The 17580-nt window shown below is 41.4% G+C and overlaps 2 protein-coding genes across 2 annotated transcripts; both read left to right on the top strand.

Moving 5' to 3' along the window:
• The first annotated feature begins 342 nt into the window (after positions 1-342).
• LOC139475455 (mucin-22-like) lies at positions 343-2322 on the top strand. Its single transcript, XM_071258662.1, has 2 exons — positions 343-389; positions 609-2322. The coding sequence occupies exons 1-2, from the start codon at positions 343-345 to the stop codon at positions 2320-2322; spliced, it is 1761 nt and encodes a 586-aa protein (XP_071114763.1).
• Positions 2323-3789: 1467 nt separating this feature from the next.
• LOC139474811 (toll-like receptor 4) lies at positions 3790-8804 on the top strand. The gene is made up of 2 exons (XM_071257935.1): positions 3790-4009; positions 6222-8804. Exon 2 carries the CDS (start codon positions 6227-6229, stop codon positions 8756-8758), a length of 2532 nt encoding a protein of 843 aa, XP_071114036.1. The 5' UTR covers positions 3790-4009; positions 6222-6226; the 3' UTR covers positions 8759-8804.
• The last annotated feature ends 8776 nt before the right edge of the window (positions 8805-17580 follow it).

The raw sequence follows: 17580 nt of genomic DNA, 5'->3' as shown, positions 1-17580 counted from the left end.
TGGCCAGCACGATCTGGTCAACATAGACAACATAGATCAATAAACCAAAGATCAGCACCAGACATTAATAACAGGAATGAAGCTTTAGTATGGAAAAAACAATACATAGATACATTAATCAAACCTGTCAAATCCAAGGTTGTGACTAAAGTTAAGGTAAAGGCTAAATCAATCAAGACACTTTAAGTTTAAAGTGGTTGATCATGTGAGACTGTCTCATCTTAGACATACCTTTCAAAGAGACTATCAAGAAAAAGACGATGCTATCGAGATGGTATTCCAATTTATCACATGAAAGATATGGAAGACGATCCGGGTTAAGATTGTTTTCATGAAAACGAAATGCAGAGAGTTATAAGTGTGATGATAGCATATGGCGAGTGGAAAAAGTACTTAAGAAGAGAAGGAGAACTTGTCTGAAAAAAGTGGATAGGTTATCCTAAGAAGCTTAACAGCTGGATTCAGGAGACCAATCTTCAAAATGTATAACTATTGAAGCCAGGAAAGGTGAGGAAAGGTGATGTGTCAACATGATATTTGGTCCAAATTTTCCAAGCAGTATGTCTGGCCTTATGACCTGGAACGACATATTTATTCAAATCATTCAGACGAAGATCAGCATGTAACCAACTTTTATCTACCACCACCACCACAACAGCAGCTGCAAGTAAACAGTTATCTGCAACCAACACCACAACAACAGCAAGTCAACAGTTATCTACAACCACCACTGCAACAGCATCAATAAAAACCTGCACCACCGCATCAGCAAGTAACCAACAGTTATTTACAACCACCACCACTGCAGCAACAGCAGCAATAGCAGCAAGGAAACAGTTGTCTACAATTACCCCCACAGCAGCAGCATGTAAACAGTTATCTACAACCACCACCACAACAGCAGCATATAACCAAGAGTTATCTACCTGCACCACCGCAGCAGCAAGTAACCAACAGTTATCTACAGCAACCATCACTGCAGCAGCAGCAGCAGCAAGTAAACAGTTATCTACAACCACAACCATTGCAGCAGCAGCAGCAGCAAATAAACAGGTGTCTACAACCACCCTCGCAGCAACAAGTAACCAACAGTTATTTACAACCACCACCACTGCAGCAACAGCAGCAGCAGCAGCAGCAAGGAAACAGTTGTCTACAATTACCCCCGCAGCGGCAGCAAGTAAACAGTTATCTACAACCACCACCACAACAGCAGCAAATAACCAAGAGTTATCTACCTGCACCACCGCAGCAGCAAGTAACCAACAGTTATCTACAGCAACCATCACTGCAGCAGCAGCAGCAGCAGCAGCAGCAAGTAAACAGTTATCTACAACCACCACCATTGCAGCAGCAGCAGCAAATAAACAGGTGTCTACATCCACCCTCGCAGCAACAAGTAAACAGATATCTACAACCACCAACACAGCAGCAGCAAGTAAAGAGTTATCTGCAACTACCACCGAAGCAGCAGCAAGTAGTTATCTACAACCACCACCACAACAGCACCAAGAAAAGAGTTATCTACCTGCACCACCGCAGCAGCAGCAAGTAACCAACAGTTATTTACAACCACCGCCACTGCAGCAGCAGCAGCAAGTAAACAGTTATCTACAAATACCACAACAGCAGCAAGTAAACAGTTATCTACAACCACCACCTCCAGCAGCAGCAGCATGTCAACAGTCATATACCACCACCACAGCAGCCACAGCAACAAGTAAACAGTTATATACCACCACCACAGCAGCAGCAGCACCACCACCACCACCAAGTAAAGAGTTTTCTACCACCACCACAGCAGCAGTAACAGGTAAACAGTTACATACCATCACAGCAGCAACAGCAAGTAAACAGTTATCTACCACCACCACAGCAGCAGCAACGGGTAAACAGTTATATACCACCACAGCAGCAACAGCAAGTAAACAGTTATCTACCACCATCACAGCAGCAGCAACAGGTAAACAGTTACATACCACCACAGCAGCAACAGCAAGTAAACAGTTATCTACCACCACCACAGCAGCAGCAACAGGAAAACAGTTACATACCACCACAGCAGCAACAGCAAGTAAACAGTTATCTACCACCACCACCGCAGCAGCAACAGGTAAACAGTTACATACCACCACAGCAGCAGCAACAGGTAAACAGTTATCTACCACCACCACAGCAGCAGCAACAGGTAAACAGTTACATACCACCACAGCAGCAACAGCAAGTAAACAGTTATCTACCACCACCACCGCAGCAGCAGTGCACCAACACAGTTATCACCACAATCGAAACGAGAGACATTCAAGTATTCACTTCCATTAATTGCTGTCATTGTAGGGCCAAGTGGAAGTGGAAGGACCATGTTGGTTTACAAAATACTTTTGAATGGATCCATAAAACCATCACCCAACAATATCGTATGGTGTTATACTGAATGGCAGCCGCTGTATGAATAAGTCAGTAACAAATACCCCATGTGAAGTTAGTAAAATGTATCCCTTTTAATCTACGGCATGACAGTTACTTTGATGCACGAAATAACAATGCACAGTAATACAGAGCGCGACAACACGAGTGTGGTGTTATTTTAGAAAATATTCATGATCTCCATCGTCATGTACGGACACGGTGTCCTGAAAACAGTGTCCAACCTCTAAGGAAACGACCTAAACTAGACTTTCCTGTTACTGATTCTGATATCCTCTGGCGCTCGGCATTAAGGGGCTAAAACAAGGACTGGTTGCCTCGGAGTCAGTATACTGTGTCTGAGTGGGGTATTCATGTTAAACTGCGGCATGGTATCTCAGTGTGCTAGCACTATAAATCGGCATCAGTCCGGACTAGTAAAAGCAGCCACACATACACACATACACGTGCATGCACGTCGCTCTATAAGTGCAATAATCTTGGACGCGACGTTAAACCCAATTTCACCTCACCTATAATTAGCGTTGTGGTTTTCTTTCCCATTATATAAAAGTGAATACAGTGTTGGGTTCAAAGCGCAGACCCCTTCCATGACATTTCCACCTGACTCGTCTATAAATTTAGCAAGAACTTTAGCATTGACGTTTGAGCAGAGAGGATGGGTGGGGTCATAACTGCTGATGTCGAAGTGTTCATTGTGCTCTTCCATATCTGCATAGAGGTCTGCTGCCAAAACTACATTTGAAGCTTTCAAAATTTTCGATTGTGATTTTACAGCAGTCCACTTGAAGAAAACATGTTTGTTTCTCAATCAACCAGTGTATGCTGAATTTTCGTCTTTATATTTATCAATGATAGTCATGTATGATTTCCATTACCAGTTTATAAGAGAAATGTATGTCAACAGTTTTCAGTTACTGTTTACATACACCGACTCTGTGTTATGGGATCCAAACTTCAGACCTGTTTGCAGAGATGCAGAGATGAAAGAGCACGCTGAGCTTTTCAACTGCAGCATTTATGACCCCACCCATCCTCTTTACTCAATCACTGCCGCTGTTTTCCTATGTCTAACTCCTACAGACACACTCTTTCCTTTGCCAATCTCATCGACCAATCAGAATGTCTAAGGTTTGGGTGACGTAGGGCTCTCATACGCCTTTCATCAAATGATAACTAGATAATGGAGGGTATGTGAACGAACACCGTACTGGTAGGCACAGGCGTGGTGCAGTTTCGGAAAATGATTTTGTCCAATGGGCGAGTTGGGCTTCACGTCGCTATCAGCAACATTCCAGCAATATCACGGAGGGGGACATCGGTCATTCACACGTGGATTCTGTACAAAGTTGGGAGGTGAACTAGGCAAAGAAAACTTCTCGTGGATTAACTGCACGCACACAATCACCTTTAGAAATATGTAGGTCAATGATCCCCTTCTGCACAGAGACGCGTATACTCCTGTTTTTAGTCTCATTGTGATATGCCGTTTATGTGGTGCATGGGTTGCTTTGAGTTGTAACTTCGGCAGGTGGAAGTCACCTTGGAACGTCATTCTTCACAGTCTTCCGGTATCTTATCGGTAAGTATCGATCAAAATTATTTTTAATATAATATTTTAATATAAACGATTCACTTGATCCCTTCGATTAGCTGTTGGATTTGTTTGTGACGAGTGCCATCGATGAGGCGGGACACGCTTACCTCTCCGCAAACGCCTGGCATCATCACCATTTAATAGTGTGAATTAAAAATGCCATTTAGAAAGTGCTAAATGAAGCCATCAAAGCTTTAATAAAAATGAAAGTCCGACAACTGGTAATCTAGATGAAGTACTTTGTATGTATCCCTTTGACAAGACTTAGTGTAAATTGGCACGTCTCCCATGAGGTACACAAAGTACGTGATCTAGGCTACCAGTTGTCGGACTTCCATTTTTGTCTCTTATGAATATGGAAAGGGTTGTTCGGCTTTTCTTAACTTTCCACTCATCAGGGTCAGGTTAATACAATTAAGATGTGAGATATTATGTGTATACTCGTGTCAGTAGTTCCGTCTTTACCGCCACCGTTTCCTTAATTCCCAAGTTAATTCATTAATTGATTCATTCCTACTACTACTACTACTACTACTACTACTACTACTACTACTACTACCACCACTACTACTGAAGTCGCGTCATTTCATACACTTAGTGATTGTCCAAAAATAGTAAGAAAAAGAAACATATTTTATTAATGTGTCACATGTTATATAAATCGGTGCATGAGAACTCAATAAAATACGCGATAAAACATCCGCCGAAAAGGACGATGAACCTCAAGTTACACTATACCACATACATATAAAAGAGAAAGGTATCACTATTACACTACAAAGAGCTTTACAAATTTGTCATTACTAAGTAAGAATGTGACCTGGTCAATGTGCGACAGAAGACTATAAAATGGATTTACAGTCAATACATCTTTCTATAAATTATACAGGCCAGAGTAGAATGGACAACTGATCAGAAAATGAACTTCATCTTCAATGGAGTCACTGTCACATAGTGAGTGAGTGAGCTGGTTTTAAAGCCGCTTTTAACAGTATTCCAAATATATCACGGCGTGTTAGCTTTATGTGGGAGGAAAGCCCGAAGTGATGCAGGTCTCAGACGTTTACAAATTCGGTCAAACCTACGAGCACGGGTATGGTGCTGACAAACCTAGAAACATGAAGGGGGAACCACAATCACAGGTTTCTGGCGTGCCCAAGGGACGCAACTCTGCACAGCGAATCGCGGCGCCTGAGATGACTTGTGATTTCAGTCACATAAGAATTGGATGAAACAGAAGATATTTTTATGGGCTGGGAGATAAAGTAGACTAGGAGATATTAATTAACATGTACAGTGTTACCAAGCTTGATGTGTTCTGTGCTTACTGACTTTAATGAAGTGTACTAATCCATCAGTTAATGGTTAACGAAACTGCACATTTACAACATCCACCTTGAATTTTGTAATCGCATTACGGGACCTTTTCTGTTTATTAAACCGTTTGATTACCGTGGCCACAACTTATGTCAACTTATGCCTTATTAGTAACAACATTGACGATTCCGTCAGTTGTCTACTCCGGGTATGATCCTGGACAGGCATTCGTTGAATGGAATAGGACCAAGACCTGCAAGTGGTTGATGGTACCCATAAGGAAAAGCTACATACATTGAGTCACATACATTCTGTTTCATACAAAAGTTAAAAACATTAATTGCTATTTTTTTTATTCATAATGTCGAGATCAAACGTCGGTTCACAACAACGAATGCAATGCTATTTAAGGATTTTCTTTTAGATTTGCTATTGATTGATCCCTTGCAGACTATCCGAAGAGCTTTTATGCATAACAAGATAGACCATACAGTACAAAGACGCTGCAGCCAAGTACACATATCATGATCAGCCAATGAAAAGATTTGTCACGTATCGCTGCACCGTTGAACCGGTAGCTTTAGGCTACGCTCTAAATAGTTTTGTTTTGGAATCCGATTAGGAGATTGTGATTTCAGCAGTTTCACTTGGGCATTTGAATACTTAATGTTATCGATATTTGCAACAAAATCTCAATCAATTTACTTCCACGTTAACCCTTTTTAATATGTTTTCAAAGCTTGGATCGTATGTTCATGACTTCAGTTACTGGATGGTCTGAGTCTGATTCGATTATTTACAGGCATCCGTGATAAATGGAATATTGTAATTTTAAACAAATCTCACTTACTCACCTATCTCATGTATGTTTTCATTGCAGGAGCAATGGCCTACGTATACAGTCTAAGACTTGTCGTCTTGCAGTGTTGGATATATTACCTACATGCAGCGGTGACAACATTCTGCACACCTACATTTGATGGTCGATACGGAGGAACGTTACTGAACTGTAGTGGGCTTCATCTAAAGTCCGTGCCTGTAAATCAGGGACGTAATGTCACCAGCCTCGACTTGAGAAACAACCAGCTGCAGTCTCTGGATAACAACAGCTTTATTTCATACCCAAACCTGAAAGGTCTCCAGTTGGACAACAACGTCATAGATCACATGGATTCGGGGGCTTTTTCTGGGATACAGGGCCTCCAGACACTAAGCATGAAATCGAATAAATTAAGAATGGACACCAATACCTATCCAGATGACATCTTTGTCCCCCTAATAAATGTAAAGGAACTGCACTTGAAAGGGAACGATGCATATGCCGTTGGTTTTACAATGATATATCCCGACAAGGCATTCAGCAAACTTGTGAACCTTCGGTATTTATCCCTGGATAGCTCAAAAATGGTAGTATTTAAAAGTGGATTTGAGAAACTGATAAATCTTCGAACTCTTGTGCTTGGATCAAGTTCATTATATAATGATAAAGAAAACAGTTGTAGACTGGAGAAAATAGCAAATGACACATTTAGTTCATTTCGATCAACAAATCTCTCTACTCTTATATTGGATCTATGTAATATTTTTCTTATTGAAACCTATGCATTTGAACCATTGCATAATTTATCGATTCTTTCGATGGAAGCTGTTAATTGGTTAAATCCTACTGCGGCATTCAAGTCATTGGCTGGTTTACGAGGAAGAAATATGACGCTCCTGAACATGCGCCACGTGTTTGTCTCAGGGCAAATGAAACAGCATGATCTGGCTATGACAATGCTAACAAATGAGACAGTACAACACTTGGGTGATATTTGTGTTGAAATGGTTGACATAGGCGATAATCAAATTTACTATATAGAAACCGCAGGACTTTTCGATTCTCTTTTTTCGACTTGCATCAAGCACTTTGATTTATCAGATAACAGGCTCATTGGACGAGTATCAATGTTTGACATACATAAATTTTCGAATTTGGTTTACATGGATATCTCAGTGCATGTGACGACTCAAAATAGATTTACATCCTCTGGCCTCTTGTCCTCGTCTTTAAGTCGTACTCCAGATGGACATATTAACGTAATGCTCCCTAAAACCATGCAGGTGTTCAATATCAGTAATATAAGCACAGTAGGAGGAGTGAATGCAGGTATTCGTTGCTGCAACTGCACCAGTTTGCGTGTGCTTGATATATCATTTTTAGAAATGAATTCATTTAACTATCCATTGTTGGGCTTTGAGCATCTCTCAGAAATAAATCTGTCGGGTAATGATATACGAAATATTATGGGAGCATTTTTTGATACTTTTAGTGGGTTACGAATTCTTAAGTTGAATTATGTGAATGCTGACAGTCTTTTCCTCACAACAAAAGGCAAGTCACTATTTAAGAAGCTAAAAAATCTCCAAAACATACATCTTACACATTCATCAATAGACTTTTTGCCAAATGACATATTTTCCGAAAACTCTGATCTCAAACACATCAAGCTATCTAATAACAATTTCAAAGATATCCCTTTCGATCTCTCTCACTGTCCCAAACTGTCCTCACTTGATATGGCTTACAATTCTATTTCTACTCTAACTCCTCCCGAACGCGATATGCTGCAAACATTGTTTCAGAACAATAACATGTCATTGTACCTTCACGGCAATATATTAGCGTGCGGCTGCAGCAGCATAGATTTTATTGAGTGGTTGCACAGTGCCCCCCTGAACCTTGACAGGGATGAATACGAATGTGTTGCTGAGAATGGAAGTCTTACGACGACACTGACTGTGTTCCTCAATAGAACAATGGTTTGGAGAAAATGCATTGGCAAGCTCCTACTCTCTGTGACTTTGACAATTACGATGTTAATAGGCCTTGTACTGGTCTCATCGATTCTTGTTCATATGAACTGGACAAAGGTGCAGCGATACATAATCAAAGCATTAGGCCTTGTTAATGAGGAACCGCTGGCGAAAAGAGAGGATTTCCATTATGATGCGTACATTGGGAGTTCGGAAACGGACTGGATCTACGTATACGGGGAAATGAGAGACATGTTGGAAGTAAGGTTTGGATTACGTCTTTTCTTGCATCATCGAGATACTGTGCCTGGTGGAACTATCGCTGAAGACATCATTAACGGGATACATTCTAGCTGGAGAATAGTCCTTGTCATATCTCAGGACTTTCTGGACGGAGACGAGGACGGGTGGACAAAATTCATCACTCGACGGAGTGTTTATGCTTGCAACAACATGGACAATAGGATCATTGTCCTTCTTTTAGGCGATGTGAATATTGGGGATTTACCAGAGGACTTACTGGAAGTGGTGCCGGAAGAACACATACAGGAGGTGGAGGAAGACTGTGACGCTTTTAACCCTGTGTATGAAAAAATTAGAATGTTAATCATGAACAGATAATTAATTACCCTGGTAATGTTTATGGATTCACCTGGACTGACGGTTTCAGGTGCGTTTCTTTTGTGTATTTGTTTCTGCTTATCTTGGGTATGCGTTGATTTTATGAGCATTCAGGATTTCAAAATTAGTTGTATGACATCATAAATTGACCAGATATGATATATTCAAGGATAAATTGTAAGAGATGTTACATTGTCTAATCCATAGTGATTTCCTTTCCAATAAAGGAGACAAGTAATTTTATTACAATTTTTAACGGATGTGATCAATCTGCACCAAGATGTATGACAAGAGGGAACATCTCGAGTTTCTTATCGTGAATTTCCCCTTCATATCGCGCAAAATACTTACGTACTCCAGAGCATGTACATTTTATTCAAATGTCATTGAAACACATTTTGTTGGCCTGTATCGGGTGGTCAGACTTGGTGACTTTGGTGATAGTGTTGCATGGTGCCCTGACGACGTGGATCATTGGTTATGATACCAATCACTGTCTTGTCTGGTCGTCGTATGGCAGCATTATTAATAAAGCCGAGTGCGGCATAAGGCAACACGCAAACATTGACTTTTCCGAACCGAGCCTGTTTATTTTCTGATTATTATTTTTTGGCTTTTGAATTTATCCGATTGACAATTCACTCAAATGTGTCCACCTTTATGCAAATTTCAAATTGATATTTGAAGAAATCACATCAAAAGTGATCAACATTGCTTAGTTAACCTGAAGCTACAGTGCCCTTTTGCTTATTAGGTGTTGGCGGCGATATCAGAGGCACTGTAATGTGTGCGAGTGTCTGGGTTGAGATAGTGTCTTGGCTGCTGCCTGACGTTCTCAAACGAGTGAGAGTTGGTCCACGCCATCTGAGAGTTTCCTACCCTACGCGACGAATGGCACAGGCGTGAGATGATGTACAGTTTGTATAAACAAATCCCACTCATTCTACCTATGTTATTATTGTGCCAGTGCATCGGAATCACCTTATGGATGAAACATCCCTGCACGTTTACATACCCTGTGCTTGCATCAGGATTTGAGAATACCTTCCATGAATGTAGAATACGCTACATGATATACAGCTGTTGTGACTGGTGGATGATTTCTACGCAAATTTAAAAAAAAATAGTATCAATAAAGTATCACAAAACGCCAATCGTTAATCACCACTTTTGTCCTGAAAGTAGATCAGAACTATACATATCTCTGTAGTTTCATGGACCGGCAAATGTGATTTTTCGTCCTTAATTAGCTGAGTGGTGTTTACCACATCATTTCCATCATTCGTGTTTAGTTTTTACTTTTACAACTTCTTGTCATACCTAGCTGATGCACCTTCAGCTGCAGTTATATAACGCTCGAGGATTGCCTACTGCCAACTTGTATTTTTATAGGCCACTTATTAGACTCAAATTCCACATTTGTAAAACATCCACATTGTCCTCACACAGTACAAAAAAACCAAATGCGTGTTCCGAAATCATCATGAGTGTAACACTGAGTCCCATGGGAATCTCTTGTTACGAAACTCATTTAAACAAGATGATAATAAAATGAAATTTCACCAATCAGTCGACACGAAGTGAGTCGTCAAGAGCAACAAGCCGACTGTAGGTGTAAACACCATGTCTTTGCCACTATTGCTTAACGTTCACGGCACATTCAGCAAACGACGCATTTATTAGTTGAAACTACCCACCCAAGTTTCAGACGACCTGGCACACTCAGAAAGGATTTCGAGGCCTGCTTTGTGAGCCGCATTAATATTAATTTGTGGCACGTTCAACTTGTTCGTTGGAGTTCAAATGCTCGCAGATCTTTGACAGTGTGTTATATAAAGAACAAATATGACTATGTAAGCAGTGAGAGTACCACAGGATATGTGCGGTAAGGACAACAACCCGACTCAATAGTGGGATCGCTAGTGGTTAAAACGTTTGTCGCGCCGACGGCCCGGTTTCGATCGGATTCGTGAAGAATCCGGGGTAGAATTTGTCTTCAACAACCCATGTTTGTCGTTAAAGGCGAATGTGCTTGTAATATAAGAGGCGACTAACGAGATCGGGTAAGCCAGGCTGGCTGACTTGGTTGATGCATGTCATCGTATCCCAGTTGCGTAGATTAACGCTCATGATGTCAATCGCTGGATTTTCGGGTCCAGGCTCGATTATTTACACACCGCCTTCATATAGCTGAAATATTGCTGAGTGCGGCGTTAAACAAGAAACCAACCAATCAAAAATCATACTGTTGGATGCGGAGTAAAGTCCAACTTGCCATAATAACGCCCATCACTGATGTTCAATGGATACGAATCAATTAGAAGCTCCCTACGAAATGAATGGGCATGTTTCTTTGTTTCCTGTATTCACATTTCAGTGTCGCTGTTGCATTCATTTGACACCTGGTGACCATATTTGCATCATATATTTCATTAGTGCGGCGTTTAACAACAAACAAACATTTCCTGGCCATGTCACAGACTCGGTTCTTACAGCAGGAAATACGAGACAAACACGAAACGATATTCACTCACTCTTATCTGATTGTGGTACATTCTACAGGTATATCATGAATACAAGTAAACGCAGTCTATAGCGACTGAAGCCAGGTAATATTATGAAAGTATTTTGAGTGTATAATGTATAGATCCGTGTTCACAAAGTAGCACATCGAGTTGGTCAGTGTGCTCAGTCAAGGGTGTATAGTTGTGAAGCAGTGGTTCCTTATAATTATGCAAGAAGGCCAAGTGTGCAAAGGTTGGTAAGTGAGCGTGTTTGATTTATCACGGCAAGAGACACAAGAAAAAGGCTTCACTTATTATAACCCTGTGGGGAATTGATCCCGGGTCTTTGACGTGTCGAACGACAGTTTTTATCACTAAGTTTCTCCCTAGGACCTCTTGCTTGTGTGGATTTGGTGTTTGTATTATTGTTGGTTGGTTGGTTGGTTTGTTGTTTTACGCCCCACTCAGCAATGTTACAGCTATATGACGGCGGTCTGTAAATGATCGAGTCTGGACCAGACAATCCAGCGATTATTATTGGCAACAGATTGATAAGTTAGTGACAGAGAATTTGTCCAGGTACATGCCTCATACTATAACGGGTATATAGTGTGTGAGTGAGTGAGTTTGTTTTAAGGCCGCTTTAGTAAAATGCCAGCAATATCACGGCGGGGGGACACCAGAAATGCGCTTCAAACACTGTACTCATGTCGAGAATCGAGCCTGGATTCGGAAAAAAATGATTTTTCCAATGGGTGAGAGTTTGGCTTCACGTCGTTTTCAGCAACTTTCCAGCAATATCACGGAGGGGGATATTTGATGTGGGCTTCACAAGTGAATTCTCAACCAGACTGGGAGGTGAACTTGGTAAGGCAGCTTGTCGTGCTTGAATTGCACGCACACAATCACCAGTAGAAATATGTAGATTAGTTATCTCCTTCTGCACAAAGACGCGTATTCTCCTGTATATAGACTCATAGTGTTATACCGTTCATGTGTAGTGCATGGATTGCTTTGAGTTGTAACTTGTGCAGGTAGAAGTCACCTCGGAACGTCATTTTTCACAGACTACCGGTATCCTAACAGTGAGTATCGATCAAAATTATTTTCAATATAATATTTTAATATAAACGATTCACTTTGATCCCTGTGACTTGCCTTCGGATTTGTTTGTGATCATAACGAGTGGGGCATGTCACGTTCCCCTTTTTTCAAATGCCTTGGATCATCATCATTTAGAGCACAAAAATGGAGGTCCGACAACTGGTAGGTAGTCTATATTACGTTCTTTGTAAACTCATCTGACAGGTAATTGGCATGGCTCGCATGGGGTACACAAAATACTCAACCCGAAAAAAGAACTGGAATTTGTACTATCCCAAATACAACATGTTTTACATTTAATAGTCACAAACACAAACTCGTGTTATAAACCTCCGGTGACGTCATCCTATTGTTCTCCAGTCGGGTTAGATATCATAAACAGGGACGTTGTAATGTCCCTGGGAGTTTATAGGATATTCAAGTTATATTTGCAATTTATAAACCTATTCATTGGGATCGCTATTAAGTAAGAGTTTTCTTTCTGTAGGCATTAACACCTATTGTGAGGTTTTACTTTCCAGTCGGGTTAAATATCATAAACAGGGACATTGTAATGTCCCTGGGATTTTATACAATGTCCTGGGTATTTTATTAATATAATTTCCGTTCAGATTGTAACATGTAATGAAATGTAAAATCAAATGACAAATGTTTTCTTTATATTCCCGAGGATCGAATTCGCAACCTTCATATCTGTAGCCCAGTGAGTGTACCACGAGGCTACAGAGGTGTTCATAAGCCTCACTGTGTTCAGAATGTCCTTTTCAAGATCCGTACGCCAGCAACAGATATTTTATGCACGTTTCCTAAGGTTCATGAAAAATATGTTCGAAACATAAAAATGTTGATAAATGTTGTTTTAAGTTTCTTTTTTCGGTTTATAAGCATGGAAAAACACTTTCCCTCGGTTTTGGTAGGCAGAGCATGCCCTGGTGGTCGGGAAAAACCGCGGGGGCTTCGCCCCCTTGGTTTTTCCCTCTCCCCAGGGCATGCTCTGTCTACCAAAACCTCGTGAGCCTGTTTTCTCCAATACTTAGAAACCTAAGTAAGGATAAGAATTGATGGATGAACAACTTCTTCATTACAATTAAGAGCGACGTTTCGGTGTAGGTTCTAACACCGTTATCAAGCAAGTGATTTACAGAGTACAGTAAGCAGGTATATATACACGTAGGAGGCAATGTTTATACAGTAGGGTAGATATACTGGAGTAGCGAAGCCTGCTGTATGGTCATCATCACTGCCCTTGTGTGTACACAGCAGGCTTCGCTACTCCAGTATATCTACCCTACTGTATAAACATTGCCTTTGTATATATACTTGCTTACTGCACTCTGTAAATCTGGCAATGAACTGACTGCACTCGTCAAAAAAAAGGTGATCAAGCCTCATGTCATTCTAATACAGGAGACTAAACTCAGTGAAAAAGCCAAATTCACACTACCTGGGTACACCCAATATAGAAAAGACAGAAAAAGACTTATGCCTGGCAACAAGGGAGGAGGACTAATCACCCTTGTCCACGACAGCTGTACCCTCCAAAAATATTGAAGCAAAAGTAGGAAACCTTGAAACCCAAGTATTCTCCCTAAAACTGGCAAATGGCAACGAATTACGCATAGCTAATATATATCACAGGGTTACCCATGAAACGAACATGGAAGAGCTAACAAGACTAGCTCAAATAGTAGGCAAAAATGGGATAATCCTTGGTGACTTTAATGCCCACAGCCCTCTTTGGGAAGACAGGAATGATTCATGCAAATACGGCAAAATGGTAGACAAATGGGTTGAGGACGACAATCTCATAACTCTGAACAACGGCAGTCACACACGTTATGACCAAGTCCACAACACGTGGAGTTCAATTGATCTTACAATTGCCACCAAACACCTCGCCTCACATTGCCAATGGCAAGTCCATGACGACACTTGGGGAAGCGATCACCTTCCTATACTCACCTACATAGGTAGCCCACCACAATTAGAGGAACAGCCCGATCCTCAGCCCACATGGGACTATGCAAAGGCTGACTGGCCTAAATTCAGGAAGGAATGTATATCATTCAAGTCCTCAGAAATTGCCTCGGATGATCCTGATCTTTTTTGCCAAAATCTCACCTCAGCAATTATTGCCGCAGCTGAAAAATCAATTCCCAAAAAAGACCACACAACTGGCAAAACGCCGGTACCATGGTGGAACAGGGAAATAGCAAAAGCTAGGAGAGTGAGAAAGAAAGCCCTAAATAGGTCAAAAAGGGATAAATCAGCCTTTGCCCAAGTCCGAGCAGCCAGGACGAAAGTAAGACAACTCATAGACGATTCTAAAAAAGAGTCATGGCAGACCTTCTGCAAGTCCCTTAATGAGAAAACAAATGCTAAAACAGTCTGGAGCAAAATACACGCAATCAGGGGTAAGCGGAAACCCACAAAAATTCCCAAGTTAGCCAACGCCCATACAGTCAAAGAAAAGGCCAACATTCTAGCTGAGCACTTCTCATCTGTCAGCAGCAACACAAATTGCAGCGAAGAATTCAAACAGGAAAAAATGCTTATGCCTAAGATCTCAAAACGGCCGCAAAGCAAGCATCTGGTATACAATGTACGTTTTACTGTGACAGAGTTTGATGATGCGATACAGCATAGAAAAGGCACAGCACCTGGTCTTGACACAACCAGCTACGAGATATTGAAAAACCTACCTGATCAAACCAAAGGCTTACTCACTGAGTTGTATAACACGATATGGTCCAAAGGAGAAGTCCCAAAAGCATGGAAACATGCTGCGGTTATCCCGCTGCTAAAGCAAGGGAAAGAAGAAGCCCTACCAAACTCTTATCGACCGATCTCACTCACCTCAAACATGTGCAAAGCCATGGAAGCCATGGTTACAAAAAGGCTCATGCATCATCTTGAAACTGGCAATCACATAAAACCTGACCAAAGTGGCTTCAGGAAGGGACACTCGTGTCTAGATCATATTCTAAGACTGGAAAATGAAATAAAAAAAGCCCAATTAAACAGACAATACCTACCCGCAGTATTTCTGGACTTCAGCAAAGCATTCAATATGGTATGGCATGACGGACTCCTCTCAAAACTATCACGAAATGGAATTGAAGGGAACATGGCAAACTTCATAGACAGCTTCCTGCAAGACAGGTCGCTATCAGTTAAAATAGGGAACAATCGATCGGATCCTATGGCACTGGACAATGGCACGCCACAAGGCAGCATCATAAGCCCAACCCTGTTTAATATCATGATCAATGATCTTTTTGACCATGTCAACTCTCCTACCCAAACTTCTAAGTTCGCTGATGACGGAGCAATATGGGTAAAGCACAGAGATATCTCACAAATCAGAAAAAAAACTCCAGTCAGCCCTGGACGGAGTAGATCAATGGTGCAATAAATGGGGATTCACCCTTTCAAGTGAAAAAACGGTTGGAGTTCTATTCAAACGCCGGGGGAAAGATGCTATGATACCCCGTGTCTCCATAAAAGGCAAACCTATCAAATTCGAAAAATCTGCAATATTTCTTGGAGTTATCCTTGATCAACACCTCACTTGGCGCAAGCATATAGAATATGTGGAAAACAGATGTCAAAAAGACCTGAACGTATTACGGGCAATTTCAGGCACATCTTGGGGCACATCGAGGGACACTCAGCTGGACCTCTACAAAGCTCTTATCAGATCAAAAATTGACTATGGTTGTGAGGCTTTTCACTCAGCATCAAATACTGTCTTGAGGCGCCTAGACAGAATACAATACAAAGCCCTAATGCTGGCCATAGGCGCAGCGACAGGCACCTCACTAGAAGCACTACAAGTAGAAACGGGAGAACTCCCATTGAAACTAAGAAGAGAGCAGGCAATATTATCGTTCTGGGGACGAACATCAAACCCTGTGGTTAAAAAGATATGGCAAGACAAAAACGCTCGAAATGAAGCCCTAGCTCGAAAAAATCCCTCACTAAAGCCATCTGGGATATTAATATGTGAACTCATTCGAAGTCACAATTGCAATGACATTCAGCCTCCAGAAAGTCACTACAAAGGGTTACACCCTCCCTGGACTTTACAAACTCCGAAAGTTGACACTGCTTTAACATCAGAAATCACTAAAAGAGAAAACCCAACCCTACTACGATCAGTAGCTATCACTAAAATTCAAACCACCTGGGACAGCTGGGCCCATATATACACTGATGGATCCAAGAATCCTATCAACAACAGTGCTGGTTACGGGATCCATATCCACAGCTCCAAACCCCAAGCACATTCAGTTCGCTTGCCTGATGGTCAGTCAGTATTCACGGCTGAATTGGAGGCAATTCATCATGCACTCAAACTCATACCGGAACTCCCGGAAGCAAAGGCAGTCGTCCTATCAGACTCGCTAAGTGCACTTCAGGCCATCAGTGGGAGAAACTCAAACTCCAGGCCAAACACAGTCACTAATATTCTATACGAATATACAAAACTATCGGACCAAGGGCAACAGGTGGAGCTGTGTTGGATCCCCTCTCACATAGATATTCATGGAAATGAAAAAGCAGACTCACTGGCGAAGCTAGCTCTAGACAAAGCGGATATATAGCCTATTCCCTTTAGTAAACTAGAGATAAAAAGCAAAATCAAAGCCTCCATAGCAAAAAGATGGCAAGCCCAATGGGACGCAAGTAAGATCGGCAGATGGCTACACAAAATTCAACCCAAGGTCCAACAAAAGCCAAACTCATACTCAAATGAAAGGAAAATTGAAACTGCTATCTCACGCCTCAGACTCGGTCACAAAAAGCACTATGACAAGGTTTGTTCATCTTGCAATCAGGCTGAAACCATTGACCACCTGTTACTAGAATGTCAAGACCATGCCCCAGCCCGGGCTAGGTTAAAACAAGAACTGCAGTTAGATCCGCTATCTGTCATAGATCTCCTAAAGCCAAGAGATGCAATAGCGAAGGCCAAACTAACTCTATTTCTGAGAGATGGACAGCTGCTCGAACGTATATAAACAGAGCAGCCAAGGATAAAAATGAAATCATATCAATATAAGAAAATAGAAATCATATAAATGCAAAAACGGAAATTATGTGAACACCGAAATCACAATAGATATGTGAACCCTTCTCACACACAGGAGTCCCAAAGAGGGACAGGTCAGCCGAAATTGCCTAAGCAGAAGGCGACCTCTTAAACACCTA

This window comes from Haliotis cracherodii, unplaced genomic scaffold (genome assembly GCF_022045235.1).
Source record: "Haliotis cracherodii isolate W230 unplaced genomic scaffold, xgHalCrac1.p SCAF_3, whole genome shotgun sequence".
NCBI classification, from domain to species: domain Eukaryota; kingdom Metazoa; phylum Mollusca; class Gastropoda; order Lepetellida; family Haliotidae; genus Haliotis; species Haliotis cracherodii.
This window is presented reverse-complemented; position numbering and strand designations above follow the sequence as displayed.

Excerpts from the sequence above, each read along its gene's own strand:
- LOC139475455 (XM_071258662.1), top strand. The coding sequence starts at position 343 with ATGCAGAGAGTTATAAGTGTGATGATAGCATATGGCGAGTGGAAAAA. Across the intron at positions 390-608 it reads GCATATGGCGAGTGGAAAAA|ACGAAGATCAGCATGTAACC; the intron begins GTACTTAAGAAG and ends CAAATCATTCAG.
- LOC139474811 (XM_071257935.1), top strand. The coding sequence starts at position 6,227 with ATGGCCTACGTATACAGTCTAAGACTTGTCGTCTTGCAGTGTTGGATA.